The sequence below is a fragment of the Oryctolagus cuniculus genome, chromosome 12 (assembly GCF_964237555.1).
Source record: "Oryctolagus cuniculus chromosome 12, mOryCun1.1, whole genome shotgun sequence".
NCBI lineage: Eukaryota > Metazoa > Chordata > Mammalia > Lagomorpha > Leporidae > Oryctolagus > Oryctolagus cuniculus.
In genome coordinates, this window is record NC_091443.1 from 57,876,260 (window position 1) to 57,889,095 (window position 12,836).

General features: G+C 40.4%; 1 protein-coding gene across 2 annotated transcripts; it reads right to left on the bottom strand.

Annotated features, from left to right (window-relative positions):
• Positions 1-371: 371 nt before the first annotated feature.
• ZNF770 (zinc finger protein 770) lies at positions 372-8,866 on the bottom strand. Of its 2 annotated transcripts, none has more exons than XM_008269246.4 (2): positions 8,729-8,866; positions 372-4,638 (listed from the first exon to the last, which is right to left on the bottom strand). In XM_008269246.4, the coding sequence occupies exon 2, from the start codon at positions 4,583-4,585 to the stop codon at positions 2,504-2,506; it is 2,082 nt and encodes a 693-aa protein (XP_008267468.2). In that variant the 5' UTR covers positions 4,586-4,638; positions 8,729-8,866; the 3' UTR covers positions 372-2,503. The 2 variants fall into 2 exon arrangements, with proteins under 2 accessions (XP_008267468.2, XP_008267467.2); XM_008269245.4 differs by lacking the exon at positions 8,729-8,866 and adding an exon at positions 8,418-8,554.
• Between the last annotated feature and the right edge of the window lie 3,970 nt (positions 8,867-12,836).

The following is a 12,836-nucleotide window of genomic DNA, read 5'->3' on the forward strand; positions in this document are numbered from 1 at the left end:
AAATGTAATGTGACAAAAGAAGTGATTAAACATTTGTGTAAGCTCAGTGCAGAAGGCAGATTGGAATAGGCCCACCCAAGTGGTTGACAGTCAATCAGTTCCAGCAATATATGAATCTTCCTTATGCATATATAAAAAAGAAAGACCTATATAACTTGAAACTTTAAAAACATTCCAAAATTCTAATTTTTCAAGAGTTTAAAGCACTACTTTACTTCTCTTCCACACATATGTAGTTTTATATTAAACTCATGGGACCTACTGCAGTACAAAACAAGAAAGAATAATTCTACAAACAGAGCCAGCCACTCAAACTACTTCAGTAAATAAGCATGCTGGAAACTAATCATGCAAATGAAAAAGTCTTTTAATTCTCTTTAAAGATATAAACTTTATTTTTCAAAAAAGCAACTTATTCAACAATACTAACAGTTTTAACATGCAGCAAACCATCACTTAACATTCATTTAATCTTTTTAACATGGATGTACACATTATTTTCATTACTATAAAGTTTCCATAATAAACTTGCAATAACAAAGGTAATTAAGTATTCTGTTTCGGGTACTTCAAATAGCACTACAGTACATCTTTGACAAAATTTTTACAGTATTCCAACTTTCAATATGAAACAGCTTAAAAAGGCATGGGCCAAAAAAAATTGTATCACTTAGACAAATCAAGTCATACAAACACAACACTTCCTGAACTCTCCCTGTTAGGCTGGGAAAGGAGTACGTAAGACATTTCCTTCTAGATACAATTATAGAAACAATTTAGGGAAATGTCAAAATCTATATCAGACATGTTAGGAGAAAAACTCTTGAACTTCTATTCTTGGAAAATATGAACTAGTTACTAGTTACACTTTGCTTTTATATAGAAGATGTCTTGGAAAGTTCTGTTTAAATCAAATTCTGTAAATCATTCTCTTGCTTGTACTGAAGAAAAGTATCTCAAGGAAACCTAATAGAAATAATAGTTCTTTAAAGCATCTGCTGTAGTTAGATATCTCTATTTAAAAAACAGGCACAACTGTACATCATTGGTTATTTTACTCACACTGTTTTGCTCTGTAAACTAAACCCAAGTTACTTAAAATTAACTTTTGGTAAGAGGCAAGCAGACCAAATCCCCTCCCTGTTCTCCCCCATTGCCCCCCATTACCACAAGACAGTTCTTAGAATATGATGCAAAACTTACAATTATTAATTTATCTACATTCTCAGTAGAGGGATTTTCATCATACTTAAGTGCACTAGGATAAATACCCACTTGTTCTTTTCGCTTTAGAAACATAGTGGTTAATTTCTTTTATTGCTAAAAAAGTCATTAAAGATCTTATAAACAATGAAAAACATGAAGCGCAATTTGTTATTATTAAATAAATGTTTTCTAGTTTAGGATTAAAAGGCTTAATTCCTGAATCATGAGAGTTCTGTTTTCCAAAGTGGTACCTTTAATTCCACAAGCATCTTATTCCTATACAGGGATGATTGCCTTACTAATTATAATGACAATTAATAAAGATCAAAACAATAGTTGTTAAAAACTAAAACTAGATTTAGTCACTGCTATTTGATCAAACTTAGTACACAGGCTTAGTAAAATAACAGGACCAAACAGGCATTAAAAGAAAGCTTACAAAAGTAAGTGTGAAACTTTCATGGGAATACAGATCTCTAGGTGACAGTCTTCAGTTTAGGACTACCATGCTGTCAACCATTAACAAGCAAATAGATGAACTGCATTTATTCCTCTGAAGGTGAAACTGCATACATATTATCAAAAAGATTATGGCACTTGCAAAATATTCCTGATAAGTAAACATGGTGAATGTGTATGGGTGCATACTAGCCTCTCTGCTGCTTTTACATTCTTTTGAGAAAGAGAACAGCAGCTTGGGCAAAAAAAATAATCAATACCTGAGGACAAGGAAGGGAAATTACCACAGTCCTAAGAATAAATAGCTTTGAAAAAAACAATGAAAAAATGCTAAATTTTCTCAACCATTTTCATTAACTCTGTATTTTCTAACTTATAAGAAAAAAATTTTGCCTGCAATTTGAACCAAAGGCAAACAGAAATATGCTTTCATATGAAATGTAAAAAACATGAAATACAAACATAGTGGGCCTATGCTGTAAGTGTTTGCCTGTACATCTTTTGAGTATACATATTCAAAAGATGGCATGTCTTAGGGAACAATTCCTTAAAAAACTGAGGCCAAATTATTTATACAACATGGATTTACAATTTTCAATACAAAATGTATGTTTATATTAACATAACTGTTTCTTATGGTATCATATCATGTTCTTCCATCCAAAATTAATTTGTTCCTAAAACTTTATTTTCTATATATCTTACCTTCTTATCATGAAAGAACAAGCAGCTGCCTATTAAATCATTCAGCCTAATGCAGACTTTGGTAAAAAAAAAAAAACGCATTTTAAATGATAGAAGATCAACAGAGACAATAAATGAGTTAATGGTTGTGAAATTATATAACTACTACTTTTTCTTGTGATCGTTCTTTAAAGTGAGTAAGTTGATGTCTCTTCCAGTGAGGAGCCTGTCTGAAGGTTTTGCCACAAACTGAGCATTCAAATGGTTTCTGCCCTGCATGAATTAGATAGTGTCTTTCCAGTTTAGATGGAGATCGGAAACTTTTAGAACAAACACTGCATTGGTAAAGGAGGCCATCATTTCTCTCGGGACGCTCTGAATGATGGGTCTGCTCTAATTCCAAAAGTGCATTAGAGAGATGGAGCTGCTTGTTCCTGCACTGGGGATCTAGAATGAAATCCTCTGATTCTGCCTTAACTGCTATTTCATCTGACTCTGAAACCTCGTATTTTTGAAAACCAAGAGCCTGACACTGTTGGGGAGTATTACACTTAACATTATCACCTGGATGAAGGAAAAGTTTATTCAAATTTCCAAATTCTACTTGGCAAAGAGATCTTCTATAAGGACTCTTTTCAATATGAGTTAGTTTATGTCTTTTTAAGTGGGCTGACTGTCTAAAAGATTTCCCACAAACATTACAGCCAAAAGGTCTCTGTCCAGTATGAATTAAATAGTGTCTTTGTAGTTTGGATACGGAAGGAAATACTTTCTCACATTTGTCACAAGGACACATTTTATGTCCAGTGTGTATGTTTTCACCTGGAATTGAAAAATCACACTGAAGCACTTCATGGTTATTAAAGAATTCTTCACCTGGTGAACCACAGATTGCTAAGTCTTTATTATTCATTGAATTATCCATAGGTAATATGTTTTCTGTTGTAAGAAAACTTTTCAAATTTTTCCCCATATTTTGGCTCTGGAATTGCTTTTGCCAAGAGAATGGTAAAGTTAATGTTTTCTTCTTTTTATTGCCAACTGTCTTATATGTCCCATGTTTGCCAAGAGATCCCATTAATGTTTTCTGGTTTTGCTCAGAGTTCTGTTCGCAAGAAAGAAAATCATAGTTTTTTAAGAAACTGCTTTTAAATATTTTTTTCTCTGACTGGAAGTTTTCTAAATTTTTACCCCCAGCACGTTTAAGCTTGGCCAAGATTTTTTTAACAATGGTTTTATAGTTGTAGCTTCTTTTGAGCCTGCCTGGAATTTTGCCACCTCTGGCAGAGAAACACTTATGTCCATTGAGAATCTGCTCTGATTCAAAACACTCTTCACACTCTGGACACTGAAAAGGAACGATATAAATAGAGTGGACATCAAGTGGATTATTCTCTTCAGATTCACCCATATCACCATTTTCAAAACCATCCTGTTTTGCATTTAATTTATTAGGCAGGGCGCATGATTCTGAATTCTTCATCTTTAATGAAAGAGTCTGAAAAGTCTTATTCCTCATATGGATTTGTTTATGCTTCAGAAGTTTGCTTTGAATCTTAAATCCTTTTGGACAAAAACAACACTGAAAAGGTCTTTCTTCTGAATGTGTGAGTTGGTGGATTTTTAAATGAGTTGACTGCCGGAAAGATTTACTGCACAGGACACATTTAAAAGGCCTCTGACCAGTATGAATAAGTGCATGCCTATCAAGTTTTGATTGTGATGGAAACATCTTGCCACAGACTGTACATGCGTGAATATTCTTTCTTCTCTTCGTGGTGCTGTATGTGGGATTAGACTTAGAGCATGGATGTAATGCCCATCTCTCCTCTGTGGTGAAAGTATTATACACTCCATACCCTGGCTTTTCTTGCTTGGCCTCCAGCAATCTTCTAACCTGCTTAACATCACTCTGATAGGTTTCATTGTGAAGTTGTTGGTGTTTCACAAAAGTCTTCAGGTTTTTAAAGTGGCGCTGGCAAATATTGCATTTAAAAGGCAGATTATGAGTTAGCTGATGCCTCTCCAGGTGAACTAGTTGTCTGAAGGTTTTATGACACACCTCACATTCAAATGGCTTTTGACCAGTATGAATCAGATAATGTCTAGCTAATTTTGATGGTGTTTCAAAGTGTTTGAAGCAAATATTGCAAATATATGGCCTGTTTCTAGGTATTTTGTTAGTTACCACACACTGTTGAATCTTTAGCATTTTAAAATTGTTTTCAGCCATCATATTCAGTGATACACTCTGATGAATGCCATAGTGTTCTTAAACTCCACATGTGCCTAAAAATTAAAAATAAAAATATATTAACTTTAAATTTTTTATTCAAATGAAAAGAAATTATTTATGTTATCCTTTGGATGAGGTTTTAAAGGTAAACGAGAATTTGGACTTCTCTGTTTACAAGTAAATTAACCATTTTAGAGGAGTACTTTAGAATCATAAAACCAATTTCACACATGGAGAGGTGAGTCTTTAAAAGTATACTTAAAATCTATTTAAGTTATTTTTCTAATTGCTATTTTAGTTTTCTAATGCTACATTAAAAGAGGACCATGTTGATTTATTAATATTAAGTAGACAATATAATTTTCCTATTGTATTATTAGGTAAATATATCAATATTTAATACTTTTTTTCTTAAAAACTGAATTAGGTTAGAAAGGTAAAATATATAAGAATTAAAACATAATAATACTAAAAATAAGCTGCATTTGCATTCAATTTGCACCTCATACAAATACTCAAAGAAGGGAATGTTCCACTTATCAGATTTTCTCAATTACTTTAGATCAACAAGGACAACTTGGAGAAGAATCCCAGAAGACTTGCGTTATAGACCTGGATTTGTCACCCTATAGTCCTGGTGGTGGGAAGAAAAAAATGCAGTCATAAAATCAGGAGTGTATATAAAAAGTAAAATATCTCCCCTCTATAGCTCTATAAGACATACAGAAGTTTATTAGGCTATCTTTTTTTTTTTTTTTTTTTTTTTGACAGGTAGAGTGGACAGTGAGAGAGAGAGAGAGACAGAGAGAAAGGTCTTCCTTTGCCGTTGGTTCACCCTCCAATGGCCACCACGGCCGGCGCACCGCGCTGATCCAATGGCAGGAGCCAGGTACTTATCCTGGTCTCCCATGGGGTGCAGGGCCCAGGTACTTGGGCCATCTTCCACTGTACTCCCTGGCCATAGCAGAGAACTGGCCTGGAAGAGGGGCAACCGGGACAGAATCCGGCGCCCCAACCGGGACTAGAACCCAGTGTGCCGGCGCCGCAAGGTGGAGGATTAGCCTAGTGAGCCGTGGCGCCGGCCCTATTAGGCTCTCTTACAAGCATTTTATGCCCTATCTTTTCTTTTATCAGAGAAGCCAATTTTGTTCTCATTCTTCTAATACTGCATTGCATAAGGTAGTCAGAGTTTTTTTTTTTTTTTTTTTTTTTTTTTTGACAGGCAGAGTGGACAGTGAGAGAGAGAGACAGAGAGAAAGGTCTTCCTTTTGCCGTTGGTTCACCCTCCAATGGCCGCCGTGGCCAGCGCGCTGTGGCCAGCGCACCACGCTGATCCGATGGCAGGAGCCAGGAGCCAGGTGCTTTTCCTGGTCTCCCATGGGGTGCAGGGCCCAAGTACTTGGGCCATCCTCCACTGCACTCCCTGGTCACAGCAGAGAGCTGGCCTGGAAGTGGGGCAACCGGGACAGAATCCGGCGCCCCGACCGGGACTAGAACCCGGTGTGCTGGCGCCGCTAGGCGGAGGATTAGCCTAGTGAGCCCCGGCGCCGGCCCAGAGTTGTTATTTTTAAGGTTTCATTCTAATGTATCTACTTTGAGATCAGAGTTGCTAAGTCTACCAGAAATTCAGAGTTTTTGGTTAGCTGATTTGGCAACTATGCAACATATATGGTGTTTACTGTCTTGGCCCCAAAAATACCTTAAATACAAAAATCACAAATATAATTACTGAGGTTCTCTTCAGCAATCTGAATTAGAAATCTACATTTTTATTTATTCTATTAGTTGCTTGATCACAATGCTTTTCAGACTGATTGTGAAGTCAATCCTGTGGATCAGGAGCTCTATTTTATTTAATAAAACAAAGCGGAAAGCATATCCTGTATAGTAAGGATAAATATTGTTTTGTGAACCATCTGTAGAAAGAGGTAAAAAAAAAAGTTTGTGAAAGATGCTCTCCTGTCACAACAGGAGACAGAGGAACCTGCAGAAAAATCAATTACTTTATTCAATGCAAAATAAATTACTTTATTCAAGCAATCTATTAGGATGATAAAGATCAGAGTTTACAGAATGACACAAAAACCAAGGAAACTAACATGTCTGGTTTTCTTCACTGGGCCATTATTATCCCAAAATATTTACCTCTCCCACTAAAAAACATCTAACTAAAAGTCAGGACAATGAGCCAAACTGAAAGTAGAAAGCCTTTACTCATTTACTGTGATAATATAAGCAAGAGGTTAAAAAGAGGGACTGGTTCTCCAGTGGTCCATTAAACCAAGGACACTAGGTGAGAGCCAGGTGGATGTAATGCGCAGAAAGGAATCCCTTTGCTACAAAACAGTTCCTAACAAAAAGCTCCTTTTTTAGGAATCCTGGGGCAAGGGCTCAGAGTAGAAAGGACCCAAGTCAAAATTGAGAAAAGTGCCTTAGCAAATGAGGACTTCTGGGAAGTGCTTCAGCCAGGGTCCCTGATGGAAGGACCTTCCAACTGGAGGCACTTGGATGGAAAAGCAGTTATAGGGGCATGGCTACTGCTTGACTGCCATTAAAACTGCACATACACAGGTCATGAACCAAATCTGGTATGGGAAGGCAGTTTCCCTCCACAAGGCCAGGAAGGCAAAGCCTTAGTAGTTTCTAAGGCTAGGTCTGAATGGTCACACAAAAGAATCTGTTCTGGAGCCATACTTCTCAATTCCTTTTGTAATTTCTCCTATCTAAAAGTTTCTATGAACACACCTGAAAAAAAAAATCCCACAGTAGAACCACGCAAGACAACCATCTTTGTAACAGAGATTGGCTACCTATATAGCTGCGGTGCCAAAAAAGGTCTATGGTTCATCATCCATCACCAGCACTAAGACTGGGTACTACTGTTACTTGTCTCTCTACCATGTGAAAAAGCCCTCCCTGGGAGCCCCGTATTGTTAGAACCATTGGCGGTAAGCAATGATTTCATTTTCTTTTAGTAATTGTCAGGTCAGGGATGCCCACTTCTCCAAGTGCGATCCCCCATGTACTTATACCAGGGTACACATACAGCTCCAAATCCCATTTCAACTAATTTTCTTTTCTTTCCACTGGTTGTTGTTGTTGTTGGTAACACTTAGATGCCAACCCTAAAGTGTGTGACTTTTCCTATGCTAAACTTAAGTAAAAATATATAGTAAATCTGCTCAACGGTTCCATTCAGAAAGTATCCTACCAAGAGTAAGACACATTCCACGGGATGGCTAAAAACTGGCTTCAATAACAATTCAATGTTACCTCAAGGCTGAAAGCCTGTTGACATTTTGTTATATCTCAACTAATACTATTAATAAAGACCTGAGAGAAACATAGACAACTTTCAGTCGGGGAATAATCTCTGGTGGCATTTACCACACGCTTTCCCTCTTACTAGCTTGCTCGGCCCCACGCCCCACCCCGCCCACCTCTCCTCCTGTGGGACTCCCGCTGGACAAAGGGCTCTGACAGCGAGCCCTCCACCTAGCGGCCCACAACCAACGGGCACGTAGTGGGTAGAGCTGAGTCCAGAGTCTGCAGAATCCCATACCAGGAAAGGAAGGGCCAGGGTGGAAGCTGCCATATGTGATACGACCCACATCAGGGAAAAAGCATCGCATCTGCGCCTTCCTCTCAGAGATTCCCGCTCCCCCACGAGCCACACTCGGGGAGGGCAAGGTGCGACAGCAGAAGGTGCTGAGGACTCGAGGTCATGGCACCTCTGTTCTAGTTCCCCGGGCACCTTCAAGGGTGCTGGCCCGGCCCTCCCCGGGTTTCGCTCCACCTCGCACTCGGGCTCTTTGAAGTCCTCTGCACGCACCTGGAGCTGGGAAGCACCCGGCTGCAGCGCATCTCAGGGCCCAGGCACGGCGAAGACAGCAAGTTCACGTCCGCACTACCGGTGCGCTGTCCGGCTAAGTGCGCAGGCGCGGCTCTCGGGCGCGCCAGAGGACGCGGTCCGGCTGGAAACAGGCTCCCGCATCTCAGCGCCCTCGTGGCCGCCCCCGGCCCGTCAGTCCCCAGGGACGAAAGTCCAGCGGCGCGCCCACAGCCGCATTGCCCTTCACCGTGTACCGCAGCTGTGGGGGAGAGAGAACAGAGGAATGGAGAAGGGTGCGTTTTCCATCTCACCCGTAAACCTCAACGAAGGAGATCCTGTAGCCCAGACGAGTGGGCCCAAGGCGAGTCAGCATTCAGAGCCAGCTCGGCTACTCCTTTCTACCGAAGAGCGCCGGTGTTTTACAACAAAAAACACGAAACACTCCGCAGCGTGTTAGGGCTTCCGGTGCCAGGACTGACCTCAGCACTTCGGACGTTGCCAAAACAAATGCGGCGTAGAGGTCAGAGACATGGGCTTTGTGGTCTGGCGGAAAACTGGGCTCCGCTCCTAGCTCCACCAGTGGCCTGCCAGCCGCGGCCTTGTTACCCCGGCTCTGCCTCATTCGTTGGACATATTTTGGTTTTCTGCAATGGTCAAAGTCCCGTGTTCAGCGCTTTCTTTCTGAAGACTGCGCTGGCAATTAGATGACTAGGGTGGGGCCCTTTTTTTTTTTTTTTTTATTTTTGACATGCAGAGTGGACAGTGAGAGAGAGACAGAGAGAGAAAGGTCTTCCTTTGCCGTTGGTTCACCCTCCAATGGCCGCCGCTGCAGCCGGCGCACCGCGCTGATCCGATGGCAGGAGCCAGGATCCAGGTGCTTTTCCTGGTCTCCCATGGGGTGCAGGGCCCAAGCACCTGGGCCATCCTCCACTGCACTCCCTGGCCACAGCAGAGGGCTGGCCTGGAAGAGGGGCAACCGGGACAGAATCCGGCGCCCCAACCGGGACTAGAACCCGGTGTGCCGGCGCCGCAAGGTGGAGGATTAGCCTGTTGAGCCACGGCGCCGGCTCTTGCGCTGGCAATTAGATAGCACACATGTAATGTGCTCTATAACATAGCTTCTACTGTATCTAGCAGGCACTCAGAGAGACTATCATCACTTAATTAGTTAATTATTATTTTTATATTCAATACAACTTTACAAAGTGATAGGATCCTGTTTTAAGGGGAGCGAAATGAGGCTCAGAGACTTTAAGGAATTTTATGCCACAAAACTGATGAACCACAGAGGTGGGAACTGAATACAGATAGTCTCATAGCAGTTGGGCACTTTTAATTTACAATCACTTTCCAAATCATGGATATTTCAGCGTTTTATGTAGACACAGGGCTTATTATTACTGTGTAAGACACTAAGTTATCTGCTAATGATCTTAAGCACAAAAAGGCATTAAAGATTTTTTTGCAAGTTTGTCCTTGTCTATTAAGATGAGGAGATGAGGGTGAATATTAAGCATATTTTTGGACTGTAAGCAACTTTTGCCTTACTTTCCAAGGACCACTAGCAACAAAAATGGTTACTTACTAATGGTGGTATGTTTACTAAGAAAAATAAGTGTTGGGCCAATGAAAAAACTAAATCTATTTTGGATGTGGTAACATGAGGAAACGCCTAATAGGAAATCAGCTTTTGCTTCTCACATAGGAACCCTGGAGGAGTCACATTTAAGAAGGGTTAAATCCCATGTTTCCAACAGAAGCAGAGATGGAGACAAGAAGGGAAAAGCTTTAGGTGTCCTGACAGCTAATCCCAAGGTGAGGATGTTTGTTAGATAACCCTTTGTGACCTACTCCATTCTGCAAGTTCTCTTTGGGAACTCAGCTCAAATAAGGCAAACAATTGAATCTGTCACCAGTCATATAAATCCTTGAGAGAGGTATCCAGACCCTGAGAGAACACTACCTGAAATTATGCATCAATGGAGGATGGGATTAGTTTTTTTATTACCTGCAAAGCAAATAGGTCATTACACCAAAAGCCTCAATATGGAAGGTGAAATGTAGTTAGGACTTAGAAAAGCTATTCTCCAAGGCTACATGCCCCACATCTTACTCTCTCCCATTTACTCTGAGAGCTATCTTGAGAACCTTCTGGAAAAAAGGGAGAAATTAATATGAGTAAAAGTCATCAAGGAAGATTTCCTTGAATAGGTGAGATGTGAACTTGTACTTAATAGTGGATAGATTGTGGATAAATAGGAAATGTGGGGACAGGACCGAACATGGAAGGCAGAAGTGGTAAGAGTTGAAAAAAGGTAGTGTGACAAGGAAAAATAAAGGAAGTGACATGGCATACATTTTCATTAGTATCTTAACTTTGCAACTAACTGGTGATGTCCTTAGAAGTTATTTAACCTTTCTGAACTTCAGGTTCTCACATCTGTTCAATGAATACATAACCAGTCCTTCATTTATTCAGTGACATGTGCCAAGGACAAAGGATTTATTTCTAAGTATAGAAAGATGAAGCAGTGAGACCCTTCACCTTAAAGTAGTTGCCAGCTTATAGAGAACAATGAATAGACAAGTACAATATGGTTCGAAAGACATATAAAGAGAGGGAAGAGAAACATCTAAATCTGTCTAGGGGTATCTGGTGCAGGCTGTTCCTGAGCTGAGGCTTCAGTCCATCCTACACATACCTTATTAAGCATTTGCTAAGCACTGGTCAAACAAAATTTCTGTCATCATAGATTTCGTATTCTACTGAGAAAGATAGACAATAATGAAAATATATAATATATTAAATATTGATAAGAACTGAAGAGGAAAAATAAAGCACAGAAAAGGGCTATGATGATTTGGGGAGAGAGATTTTTGGTTTTTTAGTAGATTGAGACAAGTGACCTTATTTAAGTGTGTGGGTTTTTAGTTTAAACCTGATGGGAGTGAGAGAGCTAGCTGTGTCCATAGGAAGTGGCAGGAGACAGGAAGAAAAATGAGCATGAACTTCCTTAGTGAACAAAAGGGTGTGCTTTTGGGGGAGGAAGGGAAAGGAAGAAGAGCAGAGAATATTCAGAGCACAGAAGACACACAGTAAAGAGAGCATGACAAATGGAAAGCTGTGAATAGTTCAGTATTGCTGGAGTGTAAAGTGGGGAGAGTAGAGAATGACGGGAGAGTCACTCAGTCAGCAAAGAAGTTGAAGCACTTACTGCTCACCAGGCTCTTTGCAAGAAGCTAGGAAAGGTCTTATATGCAAAGTTTTCCTTTTCTTCTTTTTGTTTTCTCCCTTTTCTACCTTTTGTCCAAGATAATTTTACTTGAAATATGTCCACAGTTATAGTATCTTTCATATGACTTTTGGAATACTTTAAAGGCAGAAATTTGGAAATTTGAGTTTTTAATGCTGCTAATGCCACCTCCCACCCTCAGGTAATAAGATTGGCAGGGAGATCATGTATCTTGGTTCCATCTCACTTCTTCTATCTTTCCCCTCTTATTCCCACATTGTAAGTAGGGTAACCACCAAAACCATCCACTTACCTCTTGCAGATATTCTACCAAGAAATCATAAAATCATATCTGTCCCACAAGAACTCATAAAAGATTTTCCCAACAAAGATAGCTCTCCTTTTTTTTTTAAAAAAAATACATTATTTATTTATTTGAAAGGAAGAGTGCCAAAGAGAGGGAGAGTGAGAGCACTAGTCCATCAGCTGGTTGATACCTTAAATGAATGCAACAGGATGGATCAGGCCAAAGCCAATAGCTAGGAATTCCATTAAGGTCTCCCATGTGGATAGCAGAGACTCAAGTACTTGAACCATTAGCTGCTGCCTCCTAGGGTGCACATAGCAGGAAGCTGGATCAAAATCACAGAGTAGGGCTGGCACTGTGGCTCACTTGGTTAATCCTCCGCTTGCAGCGCCGGCATCCCATATGGGCGCCAGGTTCTAGTCCCGGTTGCTCCTCTTCCAGTCCAGCTCTCTGCTGTGGTCCGGGAAGGCAGTGGAGGATGGCCCGGGTCCCTGGGCCCCTGCACCCGCATGGGAGACCAGGAAGAAGTACCTGGCTCCTGGCTTCGGATCAGCGCAGCGCCGGCCATGGCGGCCATTTGGGGAGTGAACCAACAGAAGGAAGACCTTTCTCTCTGTCTCTCTCACTGTCTGTAACTCTACCAGTCAAATAAATAAAATTAAAATAAAAATATAAAAAAAATCACAGAATAGCTGGTACTCAAACCAGTGCAGGTATCCTAAGCAGCAGATTAACCTGCTACACCGTAGTGCCTACACCTAGCCCTCCTTTTTGAAGAGGATATTTTGGTGAATAAAACCCACTTCTTCCCATAATATACTTCCTCAAGAAAAATATTTTCAGCCTCTTGTACATTTTGTTCTACAATTTCTGAGGGCC

Bases quoted from the DNA above. Each gene is read 5' to 3' on its own strand.
- ZNF770 (XM_008269246.4), bottom strand. From the start codon at position 4,585: ATGATGGCTGAAAACAATTTTAAAATGCTAAAGATTCAACAGTGTGTG.